The sequence below is a fragment of the Biomphalaria glabrata genome, chromosome 16 (assembly GCF_947242115.1).
Source record: "Biomphalaria glabrata chromosome 16, xgBioGlab47.1, whole genome shotgun sequence".
Classification (NCBI taxonomy): domain Eukaryota; kingdom Metazoa; phylum Mollusca; class Gastropoda; family Planorbidae; genus Biomphalaria; species Biomphalaria glabrata.
Genome location: NC_074726.1, coordinates 9,125,792 through 9,150,798, shown reverse-complemented (window position 1 = coordinate 9,150,798; position 25,007 = coordinate 9,125,792). Strand labels below are relative to the sequence as shown.

General features: G+C 34.0%; 1 protein-coding gene and 1 long non-coding RNA gene across 9 annotated transcripts in view; one reads left to right on the top strand and one right to left on the bottom strand.

Moving 5' to 3' along the window:
* The window catches only part of LOC106078992 (uncharacterized), a 74,985-nt gene extending 56,657 nt beyond the window's left edge, over positions 1-18,328 (top strand). For all 8 annotated transcript variants that reach the window (XM_056014115.1, XM_056014116.1, XM_056014113.1 and 5 more), the window contains 2 exons: positions 9,963-10,048; positions 18,172-18,328. In XM_056014115.1, coding sequence (XP_055870090.1) covers positions 9,963-10,048; positions 18,172-18,238 — 153 coding nt within the window. In that variant the 3' untranslated portion in view covers positions 18,239-18,328. The remainder of the gene's footprint in view (positions 1-9,962; positions 10,049-18,171) is intronic.
* Positions 973-25,007, bottom strand: LOC129923391 (uncharacterized). Its single transcript, XR_008775346.1, has 3 exons — positions 24,911-25,007; positions 24,574-24,728; positions 973-1,545 (listed from the first exon to the last, which is right to left on the bottom strand). It is a non-coding gene; the product is annotated as an uncharacterized LOC129923391 (long non-coding RNA).

Here is a 25,007-nt window from a genome sequence, read left to right as displayed (position 1 = left end):
CAAAATTGGAATCCACTCTGTAGGTCTGGAAATAATTGTGTACAAGTTATTTCTCCCCCTGCTTATTTTTAAGATCATGTTAATACCATGCACAGCTGTCCATTGTGTCTAACAATGCATAAATCCATCGGAAAAAAAGTACCATTTTATCATTTAATCGTAATAAATCTTTTTTTTTTAAATATAGAGAAATAAGCAACTAAGGAGAGAAAAGCCTTGTCGTTACAATTCTATAATAAAGGCTCTCTCCATAAGCACTTGGTTGGCTAGTTTGTTGACTTGAGCCATCAAGGTCGAGTCGAACAACTATGGTTTATTAATGGCTTTAAAAAGCTAGCACGGACGATTTCTCAAAGATCTCTTAACTTCCAGCTGGTCTACACAAATAATTGGACCATAGCGCATAAAGCAAGCTAAACGCATGAAATTGCACTAAACAAACAAAAAAAAAATGGGTAAAAAATTTCCATCGCACTGATTTATTATTGTTAGTTTAGAATAGTCTAGATCTAACATTGATTCAAAACAAGAAAAAATAAAGCCATAATTCCTTTTCACAATGTACAGAGCGATTATTGTTGCTTCTTATTGCTACTGAATATTAGATCTAAAAAAAAAACAAAAACATTTTACTCTTCAACATTTTACTCCTCCACATTTTACTCCTCCACATTTCCCTCCTTCCAAAACCAGAGAAAAATGGCTAAGCAAATAAATAAATCCACTTAACTTTAAAATATTCCAAACATATGCCTCTAGATCTAAATGTAAAAGATTTTGCTCCTAAAGTAACTTAAACATTAATTTTTAAAAACTTTTAAATTAATGTAAGGGTCAAATGTACTGTAGATCTTTGAGCACCACTCGAATAGTGCGACACCTGGCTCATCACTGAAGGCGTAGCTAACGTGGGGGAGAATTCGTAAATCCCCAGGCGCACCAACTTAAGGGGGTCCTAAACATTTTTTTTTACATTAAATCTAAAATATTACGCAAAATGAAGGGGGCCCACAAAGAGATCAAGCCCCCACCCCACGGGCCTCCAAATTAAGGCAAATTCCTTGCTACGTCACTTATCACTAGTATTTATAAATTAATGGTTCTGGTCGAACATAGATTTAACTGATAACACATTTCTATTGATATGAAATTCATTCTTATAAAAAATCATTTAAGCATCATATCTTCAATATGATACTCCTTACTGACAAACGAATATTCTAATTTTATTAGAGTAACACTATTAGTAAAATCACTAACCCTAGAAAGACTCCAGGGCAATAGAATATAAAAGTATAGGCCTAGTAGTTATAATACGTAAAACACCGTGAAAAAGATTACACATAGAAAAACAAACCCTAATATAATACTCAGAAAGACACAAATAAAGAAACATATTTCTTATTCATTACACTAGAACAAATTCGTACGAGTGTTCCTTCTTCCCTAATGCCATTATTAAGTCATTGAATAAAAGCATAAACAAATTGACACATAAAATGTGTAGGACGTGGTCATCTTCCTTTTTAAAGCAACGTCTGTAATCTATAATAAAAAAAAGTGATATCTGAATAAAGGTATTAAAATAATTAATATAATAACACAAAAAAAAACTCTAAGAACATACTCATAAATGAGAAAAGGGCAATACCATAACCTCTTTTAAAACACTTAAGGAGCGATTATTTTAATTTTATAAATTTATACATGTTTCATTTACAAAACATATTTTAACACGCCCATTTATCTCCCCCCCCCCCTTTTCCCGAAAAAAAAAACTTGTACAGTGACTTGAAGAGAATGTATACTTTTACTACAGATAATAATTTTTAGATGATATGCCTTTAGGTCTAGACCTAGAAGATGTGCAAAAACTACATGAATATTAATTGTGTAAATACCATAATAATACAATGCACAGAGATAGATATATCAGAAGACGTAGACTATAGTACTCTTAAAAATTAGATAAATATTTTTGCCAATGGGCTATGTTGCTGCACAGAAAAATTATATATGTGTCAGACGCGACTAGCTCAAATTTTCTTTAATAGAAAATTACAAAAGTTATTTTTCTATAAAAGAAGTTACGAAAATTATATAAAATAAAACCAAAGACATATATATACTACAATAAATACAGGTAGACCTATTCGCTCTCTTAATAAGATTTATTTAGGTAGGTGCTGTTTTACTATTACACACCAAGTATCAAGTTTTAGAAAAAGCCAGGTTTATTTTTTCTGTAACGTTATTTGCTAACAGCGTATAGATCAGTGATTCCCAAAGTGGTCTATATAGACCCCAAAGGGTCTACGAAAACTTCCAAGGGGTCTATGAAAGGAAAAATATAAATTGGGGGTCTATAAGATGTTCACGGGGATCTACGATGATATATTTCATTAAAGCAGGTCGTTACTTTAATTTTAACATCCCTTTAATTCTTTCATACACTAGTATATTATTTGAACCTAAAATAATCCTTTAAATATTTATCTTGCTATTCCAACAAATATCGTTGCATTTAATTTAGATACTTATTTCAATAGATTTATTGTGTCTACCTGTAACTACTGTTTAACAAAACGAAATGTAGACTGTACAGCGTTGATTATTGGAAATTGGGGCTCATTCCTTCTTTGTCAAACAAGCGGTTGCCTAAGTGACTTTTTATGACGATATGAAACCAATTACGCTGGAAGATCATTTGAGACGTTGCCACCCAGACAAAATAGATCAAAATTTGAAAAACTTTCAAACACCCAAAGATAAAGAATAGAACGACAAAATCTCTCTTGGACATCATATTGAGAAAATGATGGTGTGTGAGCGTCTAACAAATATTTCTTTACTCATAGCAAAATACTAGGCGTTATAGTTTTAAAAACTGTTTTACACAAACCTACATCAGATATTATTAAAATAATTTCTTTAAGCAGCAATATAGTTCAGGGGTACATCGGTGGTAAGAGTTATACAATTAAAAGATTATGTAATTTTTGATACCGATATAGATCTATATACAGTTTGGGGTCAGCGTCTTTGCAGGCTTTGACAGGGTGTAGCGCTGTGTGCTGAAAACTGCCTAAGGTTAGCTGGATCCTTATTCTTAACAGGGTTGACCCAGGAATCCTTTCTCATGTTCGGGTATAGCTGCAAGGCAGCATAGTTTTGAATTCAGTTTTCTTTCTGTACGGTAGACTGCCAGCCAAGACTAATGAGCCCTTCCTGCTCGAAGTTACTGGTTTAGGCGCCAGTCACTCACATTCGCCTCTTCTCCTGTTAGTGAAAACAGTTCTGCACAGCCACTATTTGAGCCAGACGTGAAAGATCAAGAAATACATGAGAAACTCTTTTCGACAACTTTTACAATAATACATAAGCAGTGGCGTAGCTACCAATGTGCGGGTGGTGCGGGCCGCACAGGGCACCAAGTGGAGAGGGGTAGTGGAGGGGCAATAGGTATGGCTATATAGATCTATATACTCTAGTAGATAATACTAGATCTATTAGATCTAGATAGTAGATATAATTATAAGTAGCCTATAATTAACTATAATTATAATAAAAGTAGATCATAGATGTAGATCTAGAATCTAGTCTAGATTTAGTTAATTTAGTTACAATTTAGTATTAGATCTAGTATAGTGACGACTATTATTAGTATTATAGATCTATCATCTATGCATCTTAGGTCTTAGAATAATAAGTAATCTAGATATATCTAGATCTAATATAGACTCTAATTCTAGAATAGTTACATAGTTATAGTAACTAATAGATCTAGTCTAATATAGTAAAGACAAAGTAATATTTAATATAGCTTTCAATTAATAGATCTATTTAGTAGCCTATATTATAATATAATTATTGACTTATAATTTTAAATTTACATCTAGATCTAAGACTAAGACTACTAAGACTCTACTTAAGACTAAGAGACTAAAATAATAAAATATAGACTATTATGACTATTGATCTAATAATCTAATAGTAGTATTCAGTTGTAGGCCTAATAGAGTTAATAGACTAATACTAGATTCTAATAGACTTAGACGTCACTAGACTCTAACTCTAGATCTAGTAAAACGTTTTAAAATAAAAAGAGTCGACATTTCTTTTAGATCTATAGTAAAGCAAAATTCTTTGCCTGCAGCTATACAGGAACACATTGGTGTTTAATAAAAAGCAGCAAAATGTAGATCTATAGAATCAGGATTTATCAAGCAGTGAAACTTGCTAGAAATATAATGAACACGTATATTTTTTTTAAAAGGCGGGAATAGCGGCCATTATAGGGTAAAGGTCAAAAGGCTTTCTAGTGACCTGTGCACCCTCTAGTTTATTCTCCTCTCTATTATTCATTAAATATATTCTCCAAATTACATAGATCTAAATATTTATTTGTGTGTATGTTAAAAAGTTTGTAAAATTTGTAATTAAACTTTTTAGTTTGTAACTAAAAAAAAATAATTAAACTAAGATTTTAACTAAACTTTTTTTTTAAAATAAACTTTGGCCTTAACTAATTTTGATTAGTTAAACTAAAAGTTAACAACTTTTTAGTTAACTTTTGCCCATCACTAGTATTTATGATTAAATCCATCCATCCCAGTGGCGCTACAGCCCATGGAGGGTTCTGGCCTGCTTTAACACATCCTTCCATTCAGATCTCTCCTGGGCCTTTCGTCTCCACGCCCTAACCCCAAGCTGCTTTAGATCTGCCTCCACGTCATCTATCCATCGCATTCGGGGTCTGCCTTTGGGTCGCCTGCCTTTTGGTTTTTGCCTGTATACGATTTTCGCCCCTCTGTTGTCTGACATTCTTTCAAGGTGACCTGCCCAACGTAGTCTGTTCTTTTTTATTTCGTTCACTATTGGTGGGTCTTCATATAATTGATATAACTTATAGTTAGTGCGTGTCCTCTACCCTGTTTCATCCTGTATGGCACCATAGATTTTCCTTAGAATTTTTCTTTCCCAAGTGTTAAGTTACCGATTATAATTATATTTAACAGATCTATGATTATTATGACAATTTTTCAAAGTACCTATAATTAATCTAAAACAAGTTCATTCATTTATTCACATGTGATTTTTTATATTTATAAGCTTAGCATTATTTTGGTCCAATGTCTCACAACGGCTGATAAGAGAAATCAGGTATAAACACGAGAAAACACCCCTTAACTCAAAAAAATTTTAAGAAACTAGAACAGACACAAAATAGACGTTGAGAATTATAACAAACGAATATTCACAAATGATTTAAGTAACACCTTTTTAAAAACACCTTTTAAAAATTAATGATAAGTTTTAAAATAAAAATTTTTGTTTTTACATTTATTTATTTTTTTTTTGGTGTGAAATTGTGTATCGGAAAATTCCGGGTACTTGAAATAAGCTAATCCTAAAAAATTACACAGATTTTTTGGTTAAAAGACTCATTAAATGTAGTACCATTAATGTGTAGTTTCACATGCTTGTTTTAGGTCTTTTCTTTCTATAACCTCTATCGGGTTTGATTCCAACTCCCGTATTTTTGTGCATAATTTTTTCTCTATTAGGTACACTTAAATTCACAATCTAATAATGTCAGTTTCATTTAAAATAAAAACTTAAAAATGTAAATAAAGAAAAAGGTACTTCCGGCACAATTAACTTATTCTAGTTTAAAACCAAAGTAACAAAACGCATGAGCGCAACATAGCTAATTATTTCACAAAGATATACATAAACAATCACATTTATTGGAAAATCTTCAGAGCCATTTTCGAAATGTGTCCCCCACTTTTTTTTTTACCCTAACAGCTTTTGATGTGCGTTTCCATGAATGCTCAGGTTGAATTAAAATATAAAGAAAAATTAAAAAGTAAAAAAAAAAAAAAGCTTAAACTAAGTGCAGTTGTATCAATTAGTTGAGATAAGTCATCTTTATATATAATTCTCTTTATCCCTAATCAGGTTAGACGAGAAGTAAATGGGAAGATCACTCTCTTATTTCTGCGGATATTCACCCCACGAAAAAAAAACAAGAGGGGGGGGGGAAGAACACGTTTTCACAGCTCGCTACAGATGGCTTCGCACTGAACTGTCAAACCCTGCCCGCTCCCATCCCATGCGGGATGTTTGGACTAGGAAGTAAACTATCGTTAACTCTGAAGGAGCATCCGAAACATGTAAAACATTTTACAAAAACTAAATAGCAGGGCCGGACTTAAGCATTGTTCGGCCCTATTTAAAACGGATTTCGCAGGGCCAATAATAGGTAGGGAAGCGGACAATAAGTCAAATTTAAGAGTTTGTATTAGAAAATAAATTCGTCTATGCATTTTATTCATTCTTTAATACGTACAGAATTATTTTACGAGCCTTGCGTGTAGCAAAATATTTCAGTATATCATAATAATTATGTTTCCCACATAGATCCCGCTCAATAGCAAGAATTACCAAATGTTTCAATCTATGTTTGAGAATTGTTGACATCAAGTAATTCTTCATTGGTTTGAGGTTCGAGAAGCTTCTTTCACCTGATTACACAATTACAGATAATGCCTAATGCCGTTTTTATTAATAGCGTAGGATTGACGTTTTCCATATTGATAGACACCCCAAAATGACAATTTTTTTCTATGTATTTCCGTATATTTTAAGGACTTTTTCGTATATTTTGCAATTTCGGGAGATTTCCAGGAGTTCCTGGTAAATTGACAGGAGGGCGCGGGAAATCTGTTTAAAGTTATAAAATGGTTTAATTTAATAATGTATACACATTGAATTACTGCGGGTCTTATGAAAGTGCGGATCCTTTGAAAGTGAGGCCCATTGCGTGTAGCAAAGTCATAGAGTATATTTAATAAAAATTATGTTTCCTACATAGATCCCACTCAATAGCAAGAATTACCAAATGTTATAATCTATCTTTGAGAATTGTTTTCCATATTGAATGAGACCCCAAAAAGACAATTTTTTTGTATATATTTCTGTATATTTTTATGAATTTTTCGTATATTTTGCGATTTCTGTAGAATTCCAGGAGTTACTGGTAAATCGACAGGAGGGCGCGAGAAATCTGTTTTAAGTTATAAAATAAAATGGTTTAATCAAAAATGTATACACCTTGAATTAGAGCGGGTCCTATGAAAGTGCGTATCCTTTGAAAGTGGGGGCCCACTGCGGTCGCATAGGTTGCAGTGGCCTAAGACCGGCCATGCAAAATAGCGGCGTATCCCTCAACAGTTTAAACGTAGTCACAAAAAAGCAGGGCCGGACCGTTGTAAACAAGAAATATCACTCTTTTTAAAAATTTCTACCTCACGTTAAAAAAAAAGGGGGGGGGGGTAATCTACTCTGTAGTAACTATCGAGGCGACAGAGCACGCTCAAGAGTTTGGACACCATGGAAAGATCACTCTTTTATTTTTGCAACTCGGACGGTGAGGGTTATACTAGGTAATTTAAGAGTCGAAAAAGAAAAAAGAGGGGTAAGGAGCAAGTAGTATTCATCCGTCACTAAATAGCATAACCGGACTTAGAGTTAGGGTTAGGGTTAGAGCCTTATGCGAAACGGATTTCGAGGGGTCAAGTTTGGTACGGATACGGATAATAAGTGAAATTTAAGAGTTTGTATTAGAAAATAAATTCGTCTTTGCATTTTATTCATTCTTTTCTACGTACAGAATTAATTTACGAACCTTGCGTGTAGCGAAGTCGTACAGTATATCTATTTCCTACATAGATCACGCTCAATAGCAAAAATTACCAAATGTTTCAATCTATATACGAGAATTGTTGACCTCAAGTAATTCTTCATTAGTTTGAGGCGCGAAAAGCTTCTTTCACCAGATTACACAATTACGGCTGATGCGTAATGCCGCGCAAAAGATTGGCCTTTTCCATATTGAATGACAGTTTTTGTGATATTGATTGATATATTGATATTGATATTTTAAGAACTTTTTGTATATTTTGCGATCTTTGGAGATTTCCAGGAGCTCCTGGTAAATCGACAGGAGGGCGCGGGAAATCTGTTTTAAGTTATAAAATGGTTTAATTTAATAATTTATACACCTTGACTTAGAGCGAGTCCTATGAAAGTGTTGGTCGTATGAAAGTGCGGGCCCCACTGCGGTCGCATAGGTATCAGTGGCCTAAGGCCGGCCCTGCAAAATAGAGGCGTATGCTACGCCGCCGGTCGACTAGTATATATATAATTCTTGTAAGGGACTATGGGGTTATTCACAGTCCCCACATGTAAAGGACTGGGGATGAGTTCTTTACTACAGACATACAGCTCGATAGTCTAGGGTATGATTCTCACATGCAGACCTTAACATGTATAAATATTACAAAGTATCACTAAACGAAGGAGTATAAAATTAATATTTATTTACAGCCCACAGCAAGTACACAAATAATATTGAATACGTAATCATCAATAACTGAAATAATAAAATGTGCCCAACTAACATACTACAGGGCGCTTAGACTAGATTCATTGAACAAAAGGCTATCAATGCCACACATAATATTACCCACTAATAGTCAGTTCTCACACATAGCTAATGAAAAGTAATATATGTTATAACATCTCCTTACGCTAGGCATAAAACTGGTAAACAAACACAAGCACCTTACTCAGACCAGGTCAGTTCTCCAACTGCTAGACTGACCGCTAGAAAAACCTTATTGTCCCCCCTTGAAAATCCCGTGATAAAAACAATTCACACACCAACTAATAAAATAAACAAACACAAACACAATCTCACATCTTACACCCCCCCCCCCCGCTCTTGACAATTCTCTTCTGCGCTTTAGAGTTTGGACGAGAAGAAGAATTAAAGGAAAGATCCCTCTTTTATTTCTACGGATAGAGTTATCACACAAACTTTACGAGCCCTGCGTGTAGCGAAGTCATACAGTGTTTCATGAACATTTTATTTCCTACATAGATCACGCTCAATAGCAAATGCTACTACATGTTTCAACGTATCTACGAGAATTGTTGAACTAAAGTAATTCTTGATTAGTTTGAGGTGCGAGAAGCTTCTTCCACCAGATTACACAATTACGGCTAATGCATAATGCCGTTTTTATTTATCGCCCGTAGGATTGGCGTTTTCCATATTGAATGACACCCCAAAATGACAATTTTTGTCTTTATATTTCATGAGATTTGTATAAGTTTTAAAAAGATTTTGAATAATTTTCGGAGATTTCCATGACTTTTTCGTATATTTTGCAATTTCATGAGATTTCCAGGAGCTCCTGCGGTCACCTTAGGCCGGCACTGCAAAATAGCGGTCGACTAGTGTTTTTAAATTTGTCATAGAACTAGACTAAAAATAACGAATCTGAGACTGCAATAATTGTTACCATTTTTTTTGTTTAGCTCAATTTCATGCTTTGACATCTCTAAAAACGATATAATCCAATCACTTGACTTGACCAGTTGGAATGGGATAGGGAAAAAATAAAAGGGTTAGGTCTCACCGTTAACTCTTTTTAAATGCATTGATATAAAAAAAGAGTGAACGACCTCTAGCCAATGCACTAGCCACAAGGGAAGGGTTAATGAAAATAGAAGTTTTTATATATGGTTATCTAATAATAGTTTCAAAGTTTTCTCCCTGCAAAATATAAGGATGACTCATTCAACTTATACCACATCATTCAGCTGATTCAAGTAATATTTATTTCCGCAGTTCAAGATAACAAACAAAGTAATTATTTACCAATAGTTGATTAGTTAATTTTTTTTTTAAAATTGTTATTCATTTTTGTCTTGTAGGTAAAAAAAAATAATTGTATCATGATCCGAGAAGGGTTGTAGAGGAAATACGTGAACTAACTTTTTACCAGACAGAGTGTGTTAATATTAGCTTTTTTATATAGATGTATGGCATGTTCTATTTTACTAGTTATGTTAAACATTAATACGAACTACTTTTAAACAATTTTCAGGGTCCATATAATATGACTCTCACCTGCAATGCAATGACGTTTCAAATAACCAAGGACGTTACTCTAAACTATATAATGAAAAAAAGGTAATAAAAAAAAAATCTACATTTTTTTTTAAACTCAACAACTCCTCTATGTAACTTGGCGATTTGTTTTTCAGCAACTAATAAATAATGGATTTTAAAAACATGTCAACATTTTTACCCCGCCAACTGCCACGTCTTCCAAAGAAATCCTGGTTAAGTGAAGTATAAATCTTGTAGCTTTTGTAATATTCTGTTGGTAGGCTTATTATCTAGACATAGATGACGATGTGGGAGCTCACTCAAAGGGGTTCCAAAGCGTCTGTTGGTATTGTTCTGTTATTTATAGCTCATTATTCATCTTATTAAAAAGGCAGGTCAATTAAAGTAAATAAAGTAAGCTATGATTGCCCGTGACTGTGATTGTGTGACTGCCTATCGAGGCAAATGCAGTTTTAAAATATATTTTAAGGCGTAATGGTCGTAAAATTACCTTTATCTTAACCGAGACCTCTTGTAGTCGTTCTGTTTCGGTAAGCTCTGACGCTGTTGTCTTGTCGTCTGCAATTGGTGCGCTTGTTTTCACAGCGCAACGTCATGTGCTTTCGTCTCCCAGGTGGCAGGGTCTATGCTGAAGGCTTTCATAGAAGCTTTGAGACTGTCCCTAAAGCTATTTCTTTGTCTACCTTGTGAGCGCCTCCCTTCTTCAAATTGGCCATACAGAAGTCGTTTTGGAATGTGGGAGTTTTCCATTCCGGAGATGTGGCCTGCCCAGATTTTGCGGATGCTTTGTAGGACCACTCTTTCAAGGACTTCAGTATCAGGTATTTTTTGTTGTTACTCATCATTAAGTATTTTTCTGAGACAGATCACTTTAAAATTGTTCTTTTTTATCTGTTTTCATTATACTGTCCACGTCTGTAAGGCTTCGAGCAAAGTATGGAGAATGACAGCTTAATAGACCCCTAGCTTTGTGTTTGGGGTGATACAATGCAATTGTCTTGGCGACACGCAGGTCCATTCTATTATCGATTTTTCCGTTTCTGGAGAGGATGCTGCTAAGTTTGGTAAATCCGCTGAATAGACCACCATCAAGTCTGTAGGTTATATTTTTATTCCGTTATTGCTATGCTATCATGAAATAGTCTTAACTTGCATATTAATTTTTTTGGACATTTATACTGTTACGTATTTCTCTACTATCCAGGCTTCCTTCAAACTGCACCACACGACACAACGAACTTAAAGAACCTCACAAATCAGGGCTCCAAAGTAACAGTAGCAATTTAATTTCAAATACATTACAACACTGTACAGTTGGCAACAATATTACACTAACTGTCCAAAAACCTAGCCACGCTCCGCCTGAATTCAAACACGGTGCTGTTTCTAACTTCGCACCGTACTGGTCACATTGCGAGGTAACGTGAAGTGTCGTGATGTATTGATTGTGACAAACTCGCTCTTATATAGGGTCTCTACTGGCCTTCTAGAATCGGATGGAATGTTCTTGACCACTCAGAATGATCACAATCGCCGTGAATTGCGTGCGTAATATTTACATACAGGTCGTTGCCAAACTGGCGTGTACTGTCACTGGTCACGGTTGACCGCTCGTCAAGCACTGGACTTAGCGATTTGCGTAGGCTACAAACACACACAACCTACGACCATCTGTGTCACCACCAGGTCTATAACAATATTTGAAACGATCTTCCAAAGTCTTTTACTGCCGACAATGTCGAATGCTTTTGTTAGGTTAACATATCTTATCTTCTTATCTTATATAATACAGACGTTACTTCAAAAAAGAAGATGATTACGTCCTACGCGTCATGCATTTAGTCATGCATATTAACCAATGACTTAAATTCTGCCAAGTCACTGGTTTTCCTGGCTAGCTCAGGCAACCCATTCCATGCTCTAATAGCAGTAGGGAAGAAGGAGCACTTGTACAAATTTGTCCTAGCATATGGGACGAGGAATGTGCCTTTATCTTTGTGTCTTTCAGAGTATTTTATTAAATTTTGTTTTTGTATTTGAAGATTATGGTTCAGTGTTTTATGTATTATTGCTACTTTACTTTTGAGCCTTCTGTCCTGAAGGCTTTCTAAATTTAGTGATTTTACTAAAAGTGTTACTCTAGTCAAATGTGAATATTCGTTTGTTATGAATCGCACTGCTCTATTTTGTGTCTGTTCTAGTTTCTTAATGTTTTCTTGAGTTGAGGGGTCCCAAACAGAGGATGCATATTCTATTATTGGCCTAACCAAGGTTAAATAACATTTTAGTTTTATGTTCTTATTTGATTTATAGAAATTTCTTTTAATAAATCCTAATGCTTTGTTTGATTTTTTTGTAGTTTCATCAATATGTGGATTCCATGACAGTTTTTCATTTATTATAACACCTAGGTATTTTGCGTTTTTAGTCTGTGTTACTGGTTTGCCATGAATAAGATAAGTGGAATTAATTTGTTTTAGTTTTTTTGTTACTCTTAACAACTGACATTTTTCTGGGTGGAAAGACATGCTTCAATTTGATTCCCATTTCTGTAATTCATCTAATTCTCTTTGTAAAATATCTGTGTCTTGTGTTGTTTTTATTGTTCTATATATTATGCAATCGTCTGCAAATAATCTGACTTTTGTTCCTGAAGTAATGCAATTTGGTAAATCATTTATGTAAATTAAACATAGTAGTGGACCTAAAACTGTTCCTTGAGGTACACCTGAGTTTACTGTTATCGGTGTTGATTTAGAGCCATTTATTATTATAGTTTGTTCTCTCCCTATCAGAAAGTCTTTAATCCACTGATGCAGTGGACCATTAATGCCGAAATATTTTAATTTTTTAAGCAAACTATGGTGGTGAACTTTGTCAAAAGCCTTAGAAAAATCTAGTAAGATAGCATCTATTTGTTCACTATTATCTAAACCTTTTGAAAAATCATCAATTAGTCCTATTAGTTGTGTTTCACATGATCTATATTTCCTAAAGCCATGTTGGTATGGTGTGAGGACATTATGTTTGTCTAAGTGGTTTATGATGTTGCTACATATTATGTGTTCTAGGATTTTACATGTAATGCTGGTAAGTGATACTGGTCTGTAGTTTCCTGGGTCAGATTTTTCTCCTTTTTTAAATAGGGGGGTGACATTAGCTTCTTTCCAGTCCTTTGGTACTCTGCCCTGGTTAAGTGAAGCCTGAAAGAGTATTTTGAACACTGGGGCTAGCTCATTACTTAGTTCTTTGAGTAATCTAGCTGGAATACCATCAGGTCCAGAAGCTTTATTTGGTTTGGTGTTGGCTAATAGTTTTTGAATTCCATTTTCTTGTACTACTATATCTTCTATGTTGTCTACTTGGTTCAAATTCAGTAATATGTCTTTGTCTCCTGGGGCTGAGAATGCTGATGCAAAGTATTTGTTTAGAATGTTTGCTTTAGTTTCATTATCATTATGTATTATGTTATATTCATCTTTTAATGGCGCTACGCCTGTTGTTTCCATTTTCTTAGACTTAATGTATGACCATAGGTTTTTGTTGTTGTCTTTAGATATTACATTGTTTATGTATTCACTCTGCAGCTGTCTGCTTACTTTTTGGGTTAAGTGTTTAATTTTTATATACTTTTTGTAAACTCTTTCTGCATTAGTTTCTTTAAATTTTCTATATAGGTTTTCCTTCTGTTTACAAAGCTTCTTTAGTCTATTATTAAACCAGCATTTATTTATTTTGTTTGATGTGTATTTAGTTGGTATTTGATTTTCTATAATGCTTTTAAGATGGTTTTTAATGAAATTCCAGAGGTCATCGACTGGTTGGTTAATGTCTTTTTCTAATAAGAATGTTTGTTGAAAGTTTAATGCAGCTTGGTGTAGTTGTGTTAGGTTACATTTATTCCAGAGTAAGATTTTTCTTTTGGGTTTTGTATTGGCTACTGCTTTTATCTGACTGTGTATTTTTATGATCTCATGGTCTGATAGACCAGGGATAATATCATAATCAACTACTAATCCAGGTCTGTTGGTTAAGAAAAGATCTAATATGTTGTTTAATCTAGTTGGCTTTTTAATGATTTGATCTAAACTTAGGTTGTGTAAAGTTTCTATGAAAAGCTCATTTATGTCCTTAAGGTTTTGGTGTTTATCTATGGTTAGTGTTTTCCAATTTATATCAGGTAGGTTGAAATCACCCATAATCCAAAAAACTGCATTTTTATTTGTCTCTTTAAGTGTCGTAATCTGATTACATAGTTCCTGCATGTATTCTAAACTAGAATTTGGTGGTCTGTAAATGCTGCCTATTATTAGGGATGTTGAGGTGGTATTAATTTTACAAAATGTTGATTCTATATTTTTTGAGTTAGGTAAGGTAATTTCTTCTGCTATAAGAGTGTTTTTTATTGCTAAAAGAACTCCTCCATGATTATCAGCCCTATCTTTTCTAAAAATTTCATAATTACTATTGAAAATTTCTGCATTATAAATTTCAGGATGTAGCCAAGTTTCTGTGCCTGCAATTATGTCTGGTTTCTCACATTCTAATAAAATTTCTAAGTCTGCTGTTTTGTTCCTAATGCTTTGAAAATTAATTACTAAGGTTTTAAGGTATTTTGGTATTACTTCTTTAGTAGGTTTGTTTAGTGAGGCTGTTGTATTAATTTTAGTAGATTTAGGTTTAACAGGAGTGGATCTGGCTAGTGGTTGGTGAGTTTGGTTTGGGATGGTGTTTAGGATGTTGTATGGGTTAGAAGTGTCTGCATCAAAGGAATCAAACAGTCCTGATGTAAACTGAGGTAACCCACACGGTACACAGTGCCATGATGCATCTTTATTGCCTAAGGCATAATACACAGGTGTATTCATATGGAGACATGATGCATGGTACCATTCATCGCAGGTGTCACATTGAATGGCTTTCTGTTTCATGGTGCATACTTTTTTGCAGATGTTGCATCTATCTTTAGATCTAGGCCCTGGATTTGACTCTACATCTCCTGCTATTAATATTAACAGTGATAGGTATTTATTTCTGCTGTGTCTGATTGAGAACTTCCATTTGTGATGGGTAATCTTCTTTAGTGTTATGGATGTGTATGTTAGGTTATTTTTTAAGTTGCTTTGATCTAAAGTGTGATGATTGATTATGACTGTTGTTTCTTTTTTAAGTTTAGTGTTGACTAAGGTAGATCTGGTTCTGTGTTCAGCTAGTATGTATTTAGTAATTATTAGGATAAATAGCCAGACATATATTGGGAATAGGCATTTTTTCTAAAGATGCCTTGTCGCAAAGATAATATCAATTGTTCTACTCTGTATTCTAAAGCCGCATAGGCTTTCTGGTAGTAGACCATGTTTTAGATGATGCATAAGCCGATTTAGCAAGGTACGTGCGACGCTTTTGCCAGCAAAAGAGAGGCGTGATATTCCTATGTGGTTATTGTATATTTGAAGATTTTTTTCTATATGTGGATAATTGAGGCATCTTTAAAAAACAGCTTATGAAGTCTCATTCAATGACATAACCGTCCATTCTTTTAGTTGTCTTCCCATCTCTTTCTTTCACTGTCTGGTTCATCTTCTTTTTCCTGGTTGAAGAAAGGTCCTTGCAAGCTCTAGAGACCTTGTGATAAATCCATAGAGTTTTAGTTTGCGTTTTTTCACGATTATTAATATGTCATTGTAGGATCGAATAGCTGTAGTAAGCCTGCCTCTATAATCTTTTCGTTTGGAAAGCGCTCTTTAAATAGAATGCCTAGGATCCTTCTGTAACATTTCAGCTCTCTAGCTCTTCAATTAACGTCCAAGACGCAACCATATAAGAATGTAACCATAACCATGGAGCGTATCTGTCTGATTTTGGGGTCTAGAGGTATTTCATTTGGCTTTTCATATTGTTGAAAGCATGTCAAGTGCTGCTGTGGACTATGTTTTTTCTTCTTCATCGTTCTCATTGTTATGTTGGAGTGTTCACATGACTAGACCAATACATGAGATGAACTGCGCAGTGGTTTTCAAATCAGGGAGCTCTCCATATAGTTTTCTTTCTATGTGGACTATGTAATTCATGCGAATAGTTCAGGCTTGATTTCTTCATCTGAGATGATAGCTCAGATGTATTTGAAACTACTGACACTTGTCAGCTTTTTACTCCCAATATGCTTATACCCCTTTTAAAGCAATGTATTCTATAGGTCTAATTTGAGTTTTTCCGCGTTAATTTGCATACCGTACAGTGTGGAAATCTTGTCTGCAATGTCAGCTAGTTTTTCTGTTCCTGCTAGGCCATCTTTGTCATCTGCGACGCGCAAGTTAGTAATTCTTCCTCCAATGCTTACAGAATCTTCAAAGAGTATTTTCCATTATCCTTGCAAGGAATATATCGAGAAGAGTTGTTAAAAGTAGGCAGCCTTGTATTACACCATATGTTGTTTTAATTCATTCCCCTAAGTAATTGTGAAGTACATCGCACTAGTTGCCTCTACGAAAAGGCTCTGGGCTACATATTATTTACTTTTTGTTTATGCTGTACGTTCTATTGGAGCCCAGACTTCACCATGCCATACTCTATCGAAAGCGTTCTTGAAATCAAGTTAGACATGGGAAAGATTCTCTTGGTGTTGGAGGTATTTCTGTCAGTGTACTCTGAGATTTAGGATTTGTTCTGTTGTGCTACTATCTCGTCAAAACTCGCTTGTTCTGATAAAATTGTGCTTGTTCTATAGGTTTTAACAGACTTTAAATAATGTTCAACAGGTATTTGCTGTAATGACTTAGGATGCTGGTGGTGTGTAACGGATGCATGTTTAAAATCAAATGTAGTTGAAGCATTTGTAACGATGTTAAATGGTACATGGGTACCTTGTTGCGTGTATTACAATCGCAAGTCCTTTAGATTATGCTATCCGCCACAAGAATGAACAGGTATTAACAGGAACACGGACTCAATGACTAAGTTCACTCAAGATTAAAATGAATAACGTTTAATACAGAATGGGCCACAGTCTAGTCCGTTACTAATAACGATGTTACCTCCTCAAGAGTCTAGCAGTAACAGATTACTCAAAGTTAATTCTAATCTCTAACCCCAAAGTCTATGTCGTCACTATCAAATGTCCGTTCACTGTCTGTCTAACAAAGCGCGCAACTCAACTAACTCAACTAGCTATCTAACAGGTGTCATTGTTTTAAATGATTTGTTAATTGCCTTTCTTTAGAAGAGTGCATATCTAGGGCGTAAGCCCTTCTTCCTACTACTACTTGTTGCTAATCTTAAAAAGTGCGCATATCTTGGTTTCTCCTCCAGCCTGTAGAAGTTGATCAGGAATGTTGTTTGTTAACTCCGGCTGATTTTCCCATTTGTTAAGGCTTTCACTGCTGATGCTACTTCCAAAAAAAGAATAGGATATTTCTCGATGTTGCATACTGCCAGGACATTTAGTAGATCTAGATCTCGTGAGATTTCAAAGTTTTACAACTGTGAACGGCTGATTAGAACTGAGTCTGCCCGGGGTAATGGCGATTGCAAACAAACTATCATTTGTTGTAGTTTTTGCTTTCAATGCCTAGTAACCTTGTGTAATGCTGTTTCCTAAATGGTTATTAATAATTAACTTATCAAGTACAATCCAAGATTGAATATTTTGTTTATATACACACTAAACCTTGGGGAGTTATGCGCCCTCTCGCGGTGTTGAATATAATCAATGAAACAAACAGGAGGTAACCTGTAAACTAATTCAATAACACCGGCGAAATGCCGAAACAATCAAGATATGTAGACGCTGATGAACAAATATGTTTAATGATCAAGAAGGGAATCGTCCGATGTCAACTCTGTCCGTAAACTACCTCTTCATTTTGTATTCTTGCTGTGATAAGAAAAGCGTCTTGTCCCTATCGAGTCCTAGAGCGTTCTTCTTTTTAAATTTATATCACGTCATTCCGTCACTAAGTAAAACTTTCCCCTTATTCCCGAAACAAAATAACTAAACCCTAATCATGTCATAACAGGTCAAATATAACAATTTCGAGAATCATAACACTACGTTTCGTAAAATTACGAAATAGAAACTATCAATTATAAAGCGAGTTGTGTGATCGAATTGAAAAGTGCGCTTAATTAACTCTATTTGTTATCTTGTTGTTTTTTAAATACTAAGCTTTTTTTTTAATCTACAGAGATACATTGCCTCTAGAACGTAGATCTACCGCTTGTGGATGTCCCAAGTCCAGTAGTCCATTCTAATCTTGCAACAGAAGGATTAGTGACTGATTGATAACAATTTCTATGTCAAGACATCAATAAAGAAACTAGAAAAAAAAGTGTTAGTGTATTTATATGTAGTGTGAAAGGCGTTTTATTAATATTGTACCATAACAGAATGAGAGATATTTAGAATTTAGTTTGACTATCATATTATTTTTTTCATTACCATAAAGTTCTCATTGCGGACCACGCTATCTATAAGGGCAGATGATGTTGAGGTCATCTGTTTTTTCGGCCAACGGTTAGCGAGTAAAGTGTCATGTGGCCAGCACAACTACCAAGCGTCTTTACTTTCGCCAACTAAAATCAGGTACCTATAAGATATGGATGGACTCAGGGTGCCCTAAAAATCTCGAAATTCGAATCCAAATCTTCACCCAGGACTCTAGGATCGGAAGCCAAGCTCTTAACGACTCAGACTCCTCGCCCTGTTTATTATAACCATGCTCACCAATATATTATATACTACTAGCTCATAAACGTTCAATGTTTTGACCTTTGCCTCGGATTTAATTTAATTCAATGACAAACATGTCATGATATTATCTTTCCATCGCTTTCTATGTCTGCTTCTTCTTTTTCCTGGTATTGTTTCCTGAACCAAGATCCTGGCGAGCCCTGAGGACCTTATGATGTGACCACAGAGTGTTCATAGACATTGGTGCACCGAGTGCGTTCTTTTAGCATTTCATTTAAAGAATTCATTCCATGTGACGTCAAAGGAAAAAAAACACTACGTCACACGGCTTAGTTAGACTAAAATATGTTTTCATTAATACAAGCAATTTTTTCGAGGGTTAATAGACATTGGTGCACCGAGTGCGTTCTTTTAACATTACATTTAAAGAGTCCATTCATATGACGTCAAAGAAAAAAAATTCCATTACCTCACAATAGGCTAGTACCGGTACCATAAAAAAAAATGTCTTTATTTACACGAGATATTTAACGAGGGTTCATAGACATTGGTGCACTGAGTTCTAATAGATATTATTTAAAAAGGATCAAAGCCACATTGTTTTTGCGTTTTGTCTGTCAGTCGGTCTGTCCGTTATCTTGATATAGAAAAAACAACTAAAAGTTATTAAAAATTGATTAACCTTTATTTTACGTTTCAAAACATCGCAATAATTTTTAGGTATGAACACAATTGAAAAGTTTATATAATAGATTGTTCCGGATGTTTGTATAAATAGTAAAAGTAAAAGAGAATTTCAGATAAATGTAATACCGTTAATTAAATTTTTTGGATGGTCTCGTATAAAAATTAGATGTACTACAGCCACGTGGAGAGATTTTCATACCTTACTTTAATGTTTGGATTCTGTTTTCCTTAAAAATCGGAACATAATATTAACGATAATTAGATTTTTTAATGTTTTAGGTAGAAAGTTAAATGTACTGTAAGAGAGTAGTGAGTTAAAATATTTTTCATACAAATCAGTAAAAACATTATTTCATAAATGAGAAGAGGGAGTTCAAACAATTATTTGGCGTTAGTAGATTTTTAAATAAATTCGGAAATTTCTGGCGACGATTTGTAAGAAACAAAATCCGGAACTATCTTTATCGATTACAAAACTTCTATGTTATGTTTTACAACAAAATTAAATGTCTAAAAAGTAATTTTCAGTAATCAATTCTAGTAAATTACTTTTTTTTAAAAGCCTTATGCGATTTCAAACAATCATTAGGCATAATTCATGTTTTATTAAACAATATCCGGAACATTTTTACACTTAATGAAATATAAGTCAGTATAGAGATTATGATTTAGCATTAATATGCTATTTACATAAAAAACGGAACAACATATTATTGATAATGTGTTTTTGCAACGTTTAAGCATGGAAATTGAATGTAATATAAGTTAGAAGAGCACACAAACATTTGTTGGCGTTGATTAGTTTTGCACAAAAAAATCCGGAACAATCAATTTTAGATACTTAAAACTATTGAGATGTTATGGGAGGAACATTAAAGGGTAAATCAGATTTTCAATAGCTTTTAGAGTTCTAGTTTTTTAAATCTAATCGTGACGGACAGACCGACCAACAGACAAAACGCACAAAAATAAGCTTCTTTTATTCGGATGGGGGCACTAAAAAAAAAAATAAATAAAATCTGATTTTTTAAAAAAGTTTAAGGAATTGGTTTAGCACCTGTTCATGTTGCGACGTTACGCTACTGCACGAAAATCGCTGCCTAAAAAGTCCATTTAAAAAAATGTGCGTGATATTTACATACAAAGTGCATTATTAGCCTTTATAAACAAACAGAAATGTTTTCTTTTAATTTTAGCAGCTAGTTGACCAGAAAAAACGTCTTTAACTATTATTTGTATTTGTTGTAAACATTTCCTGTACATTTTAAAAATATATTTGACTTAGTGATACTGAAAATACACAAAAATTGTCCATCTTTGTTAGCATATTGTAACATTGCCTCCCTTACATTTACGTAATTGTTTTAGAATTGGTGTATTTTTATGAAAAAATCGCTTGCATAATTAATTTTATAAATTAAACGGTTTGCTTTTAGAAAACCAAAAGTAGCCGTTGCACCTAAACTTTTCAAGCCGGATTTAATGATGAAATAATATTTTTCATATCTCTTCTAGTTTTCGAGATCTGAGTGTGACAGACGGACAGACGGACAGACGGACATTTTGCACAAACCTAATAGCGGCTTTTTCCCCTTACGGGGGCCGCTAAAAAAAGGGACGCAAGTCTTGTTTAAACAAAACAAACAAGGGAGAGTAATTTATCCTTATATTGTTAGCGCAATGTCAATGCGTTAGAAAGATAAGCCAGTCGATCATTTAAGATCAAAGAAATACAATATAATGTTCAAATACATCAATATATCTTCAATGGTCAATTGAGCAATGTATAAATAACAATGCAACAAATGGTGGACATAGGCTAAAGCGATAAATAATGTACAAATAACATAAATATAAGTGTAGCTTACGATCTCAAGAAGTTCACAGTACACCCATCGTATACTATAAAATAAAAAGAAAGGCGTATGTATGTATATATGTATGTGCCGAATAGAAATCAAAACCGTTTGACCAATCTTGATAAAACTTGACAGAAATGTTCCTTGGGTACTAACTTAGACCAGGGGTCGGCAACCTTTTCAGTCGGAAGAGCCAAAAATTACAATTTACAAAATTTCAACGCCTTTAAAGAGCCACAAGATTTTTTTTCTTCCAAACAATAAATTTTATTAATGCGAGTACTATTTATTTATATACTTGCATTAATAAATTTTTTATTATAAAAAAAACGAATCTGTTTATTCAAAAGAGAAAATATAAATTTATCTTTATATAAATAGAGTAGGGCTATATCATAATATATATGAAATTATCGGATAATCACTTACATAAGTATAAAATTTAAACAATTAAACATTTACATACAACACTAACCTGTATTTAAATAACAAACAATTGAGCAAAACAAATTCAGTGATAACTATGGTTTTGCATGGTTTTAAAAAGTTTGGATAAATTTGGCTCATAGCTTGTTTTTAGTTTCACGACTCTAAATTTTCATTTGTTAGTTGGCATCTTACTGTATTTTTAATTGCTTGCTCGCACGAATATGCCGATCCGACGATAGTCAGCCTTCCAAATGCCATCTTTTTCACCTGACTAGCAATCTGGAAGACTATTCCATGCGTCGAATATAAGTGCCTAATCTCGTGGCATTTCTTTGAAAGCTGACCACTTTTGTTGCGTTACATACATTTCTGGAGCTCCGACTCTTCCAACTTGATTTTCAACTCTGTATATTTTCCACTACACAAAGTGTTGTTTTATAAAGCGATCAATAGCATGTCTAGAGATCCAGGATCAATTTCAAATGGTTTGATGTGGATTTCGGTACTATTAGTTGAGATTTTTTTTATAATTGCTACAGTCGTTTTGTTAGTTTTAAATTGCTCAAATAAATTCATGTTGTTTTTTTTTCTTACTGTGTTGAAGTACCTCGTGTCAACAGTTGCACTGTTTTTATCGCAACATTGCTTTACAAATTGAAAATAAAGTAATTGACCGCTCTGAATAATTTCTGCAAAAAGATTTTTTTTCTTCAAAACAAACGAATTCTTCTGCCAAAACATAGACTGTGTATCCTTTTCCATGCAGTTTTAGATTCAGTTCATTTGATTTATACACCTTAAAGTAAAATGCTTGGAACCTTTTGTCGTTCTCTAATTCAGAGTGATTTATGCCTTTATCATTTGGAATGTATTTAATTCATTCAAGCACAAAGCCAAACGTTTCAATACCATACCTTGAGAGGCTTGGCTACCTATAAGGGGGCCCGAGGTTCGACACCCGACTTGGGCAGAGTTGTGTTTACTGCCTAAAGGCAGCATGGAAAACCAACTTCTAGATACCCCCTCCCCCCCCCCCCCCCCCCACTGGTCCACAAATGAGATTGGACCAAAGCGCTCTGAGCATGCTATAAGCATGAAAGCGCTATATAAAGGCTATAAATATAAATATGTATAAAAGGTAAAACTATTCTCTAGTAAAATGGTTAAATTGTACAAGACGTATTTGGATTCATTGATTTTTGACTCTCAAAGCACATTTTAAGACGTCATCCACTTGGAACTCGATTTTCAATACCCTCAGCTCACCATTGAGTGCAGAAGCTAATTCAGCTCCAGGAGACATACCTCCAAGCAAATTATGATCAGTAAGAGACGTTAGGGTCAGTCAGTTCTTCCGCGCGAGCTTTATGGATGACAGAGACTGTATCTTCACACTTTCAAAAAAAAACAAAAAGGCTGCTAAACTTTCACATTATTTAGGACCACAGACATCTGTGAACAATTTTTTTTTTTGTTTGAAAGTAAACAAGTGTAATCACATGTCGATGCTGATTGACTGTAATTTTACAGCAGTCACAATGATAACAACCAGTAAGCTAGTTACACAGTTCTGGAACATTATGAACCAGTGTTAACAGTTACATACGTTACAATATTAAGGTACAACTGAACATTTGTGCTAAAATGTTATGTTGTAAAAAGACGATGATAGAATAAAATATGCATAAAATGATTTTCAGATATTGCTAACTCTTGATAGTGTATTAGTAGTGTTAAAGAAATGAAATGTAAATGTATAATACAGTGTAAATATGAATTAAAGACATTATTCTCAATTAGCTAGCGTATTTTTCTAATTTGTAAGTACATACATACATACATACATACATACATACATACATACATACATATATATACGCCCCCCATTCCCGAAATTTCTTTAATATGGCCCTCGTAAGAAAAACGTTACCCACCCCTGCTCTTGTGTATTTGGAGCTAGATACAACTGATTTTTTTTTCTTTACATTAAAGCGAAAGTTGTCAATATCTGACGTCACAGTAAAATGTAAACATTGTTCTATTTCCTACACAAGTTACTTCCCGTGTTAACACTGTCTCCTCAAGTCTAATAGACATGTGTGGATAAAAAATATAACTTAGCAATACAAATGTAAAAAAAAATGACAAAAAATCTAAAACCGTTGGCATAAACGTCTTTAAAATATGAAAATTTGATGTGTAGAGGTCACCCCTTCTAAACAGCCTCACGTATATGTTACTATTAGTAGTGAATAGTTGTAAAAGTGGTGTATTTTTTATGAAAAACTGTTTGCTTAACTGATTTAAAAAATTAGATTTTTCGCTTTCAAAAAAGAAAAAAGTAGCCGTTGCATCAGAACTTTGAATGTTCTATAATATTATGATGTCGAATTATCACTATCTTTTCTAGTTTACGAGATTTAAACGGGACGGACAGACATTACACACAAAACTAATAGCGTCTTTTCCCCTTTTAGAGCACCGCTAAAAAATGCTAACCTAATGATTCCAAAGAATACTTTTCAGCTTTTTTTGTTTTCCACCGACGTCGATCATGGATGCATATCGAGTGTTATAGTTGAGAGTGAAATGTCCTAATGTATTACTGTACTTATAAACGATTAAATTTATCATTGCATATAATAACAAAGGTATGTCTTTAAAATTTAGAAAAAAAAAAGTATTTCCACTTTTAAAGCACACTTAGAATCAATTCTACGAGCAAATGAAATATAAATACAGTTATATATGTGTACTTCTATTTTGAAGGCCATTGACCTTGAAATACTCCGACTGAAGATATAATTAAGGAGTTTATTACACTATGTCATGACAAACTTTCTTTCCCCATGTGATGAAATACTTTTTTAAGCCATGTGATGACGAATTTTCTTAAGCCATGTCATAACAAACATTCTTACGCTATTTGAAGACAGATTTCTTCCGCCATGTGATGACAGACTTTCTTCCGCCATGTGATGACTGACTTTTTACGCCATGTAATGACATATTTCCTACGCCTTGTGATGGTAGGCTTTCTTCAGCCATATTTTTCTCAGTCTGTCATCGCATATGTCTGATATCAAAAACAGATTTACGTATTTACAGTTACACATTGTTTGCCTAAATAAAAAAAGAAAATGACATCTACTATTACGCCCACATAATAGACAATTTATTCCGAGTCGGTCAAAATGTTAATAATTTAATATAATGGGTCTAGAATAAACACATCGAGTTAAAAGCATATCCACTCACAGTTTCCTGTTGATATAGTGTAAAGTCTACGTGAACATGTGATTACAGTTACACTTGTATGTCACCCCAATTCATAAGTCACACTCCTTTGGGTCTC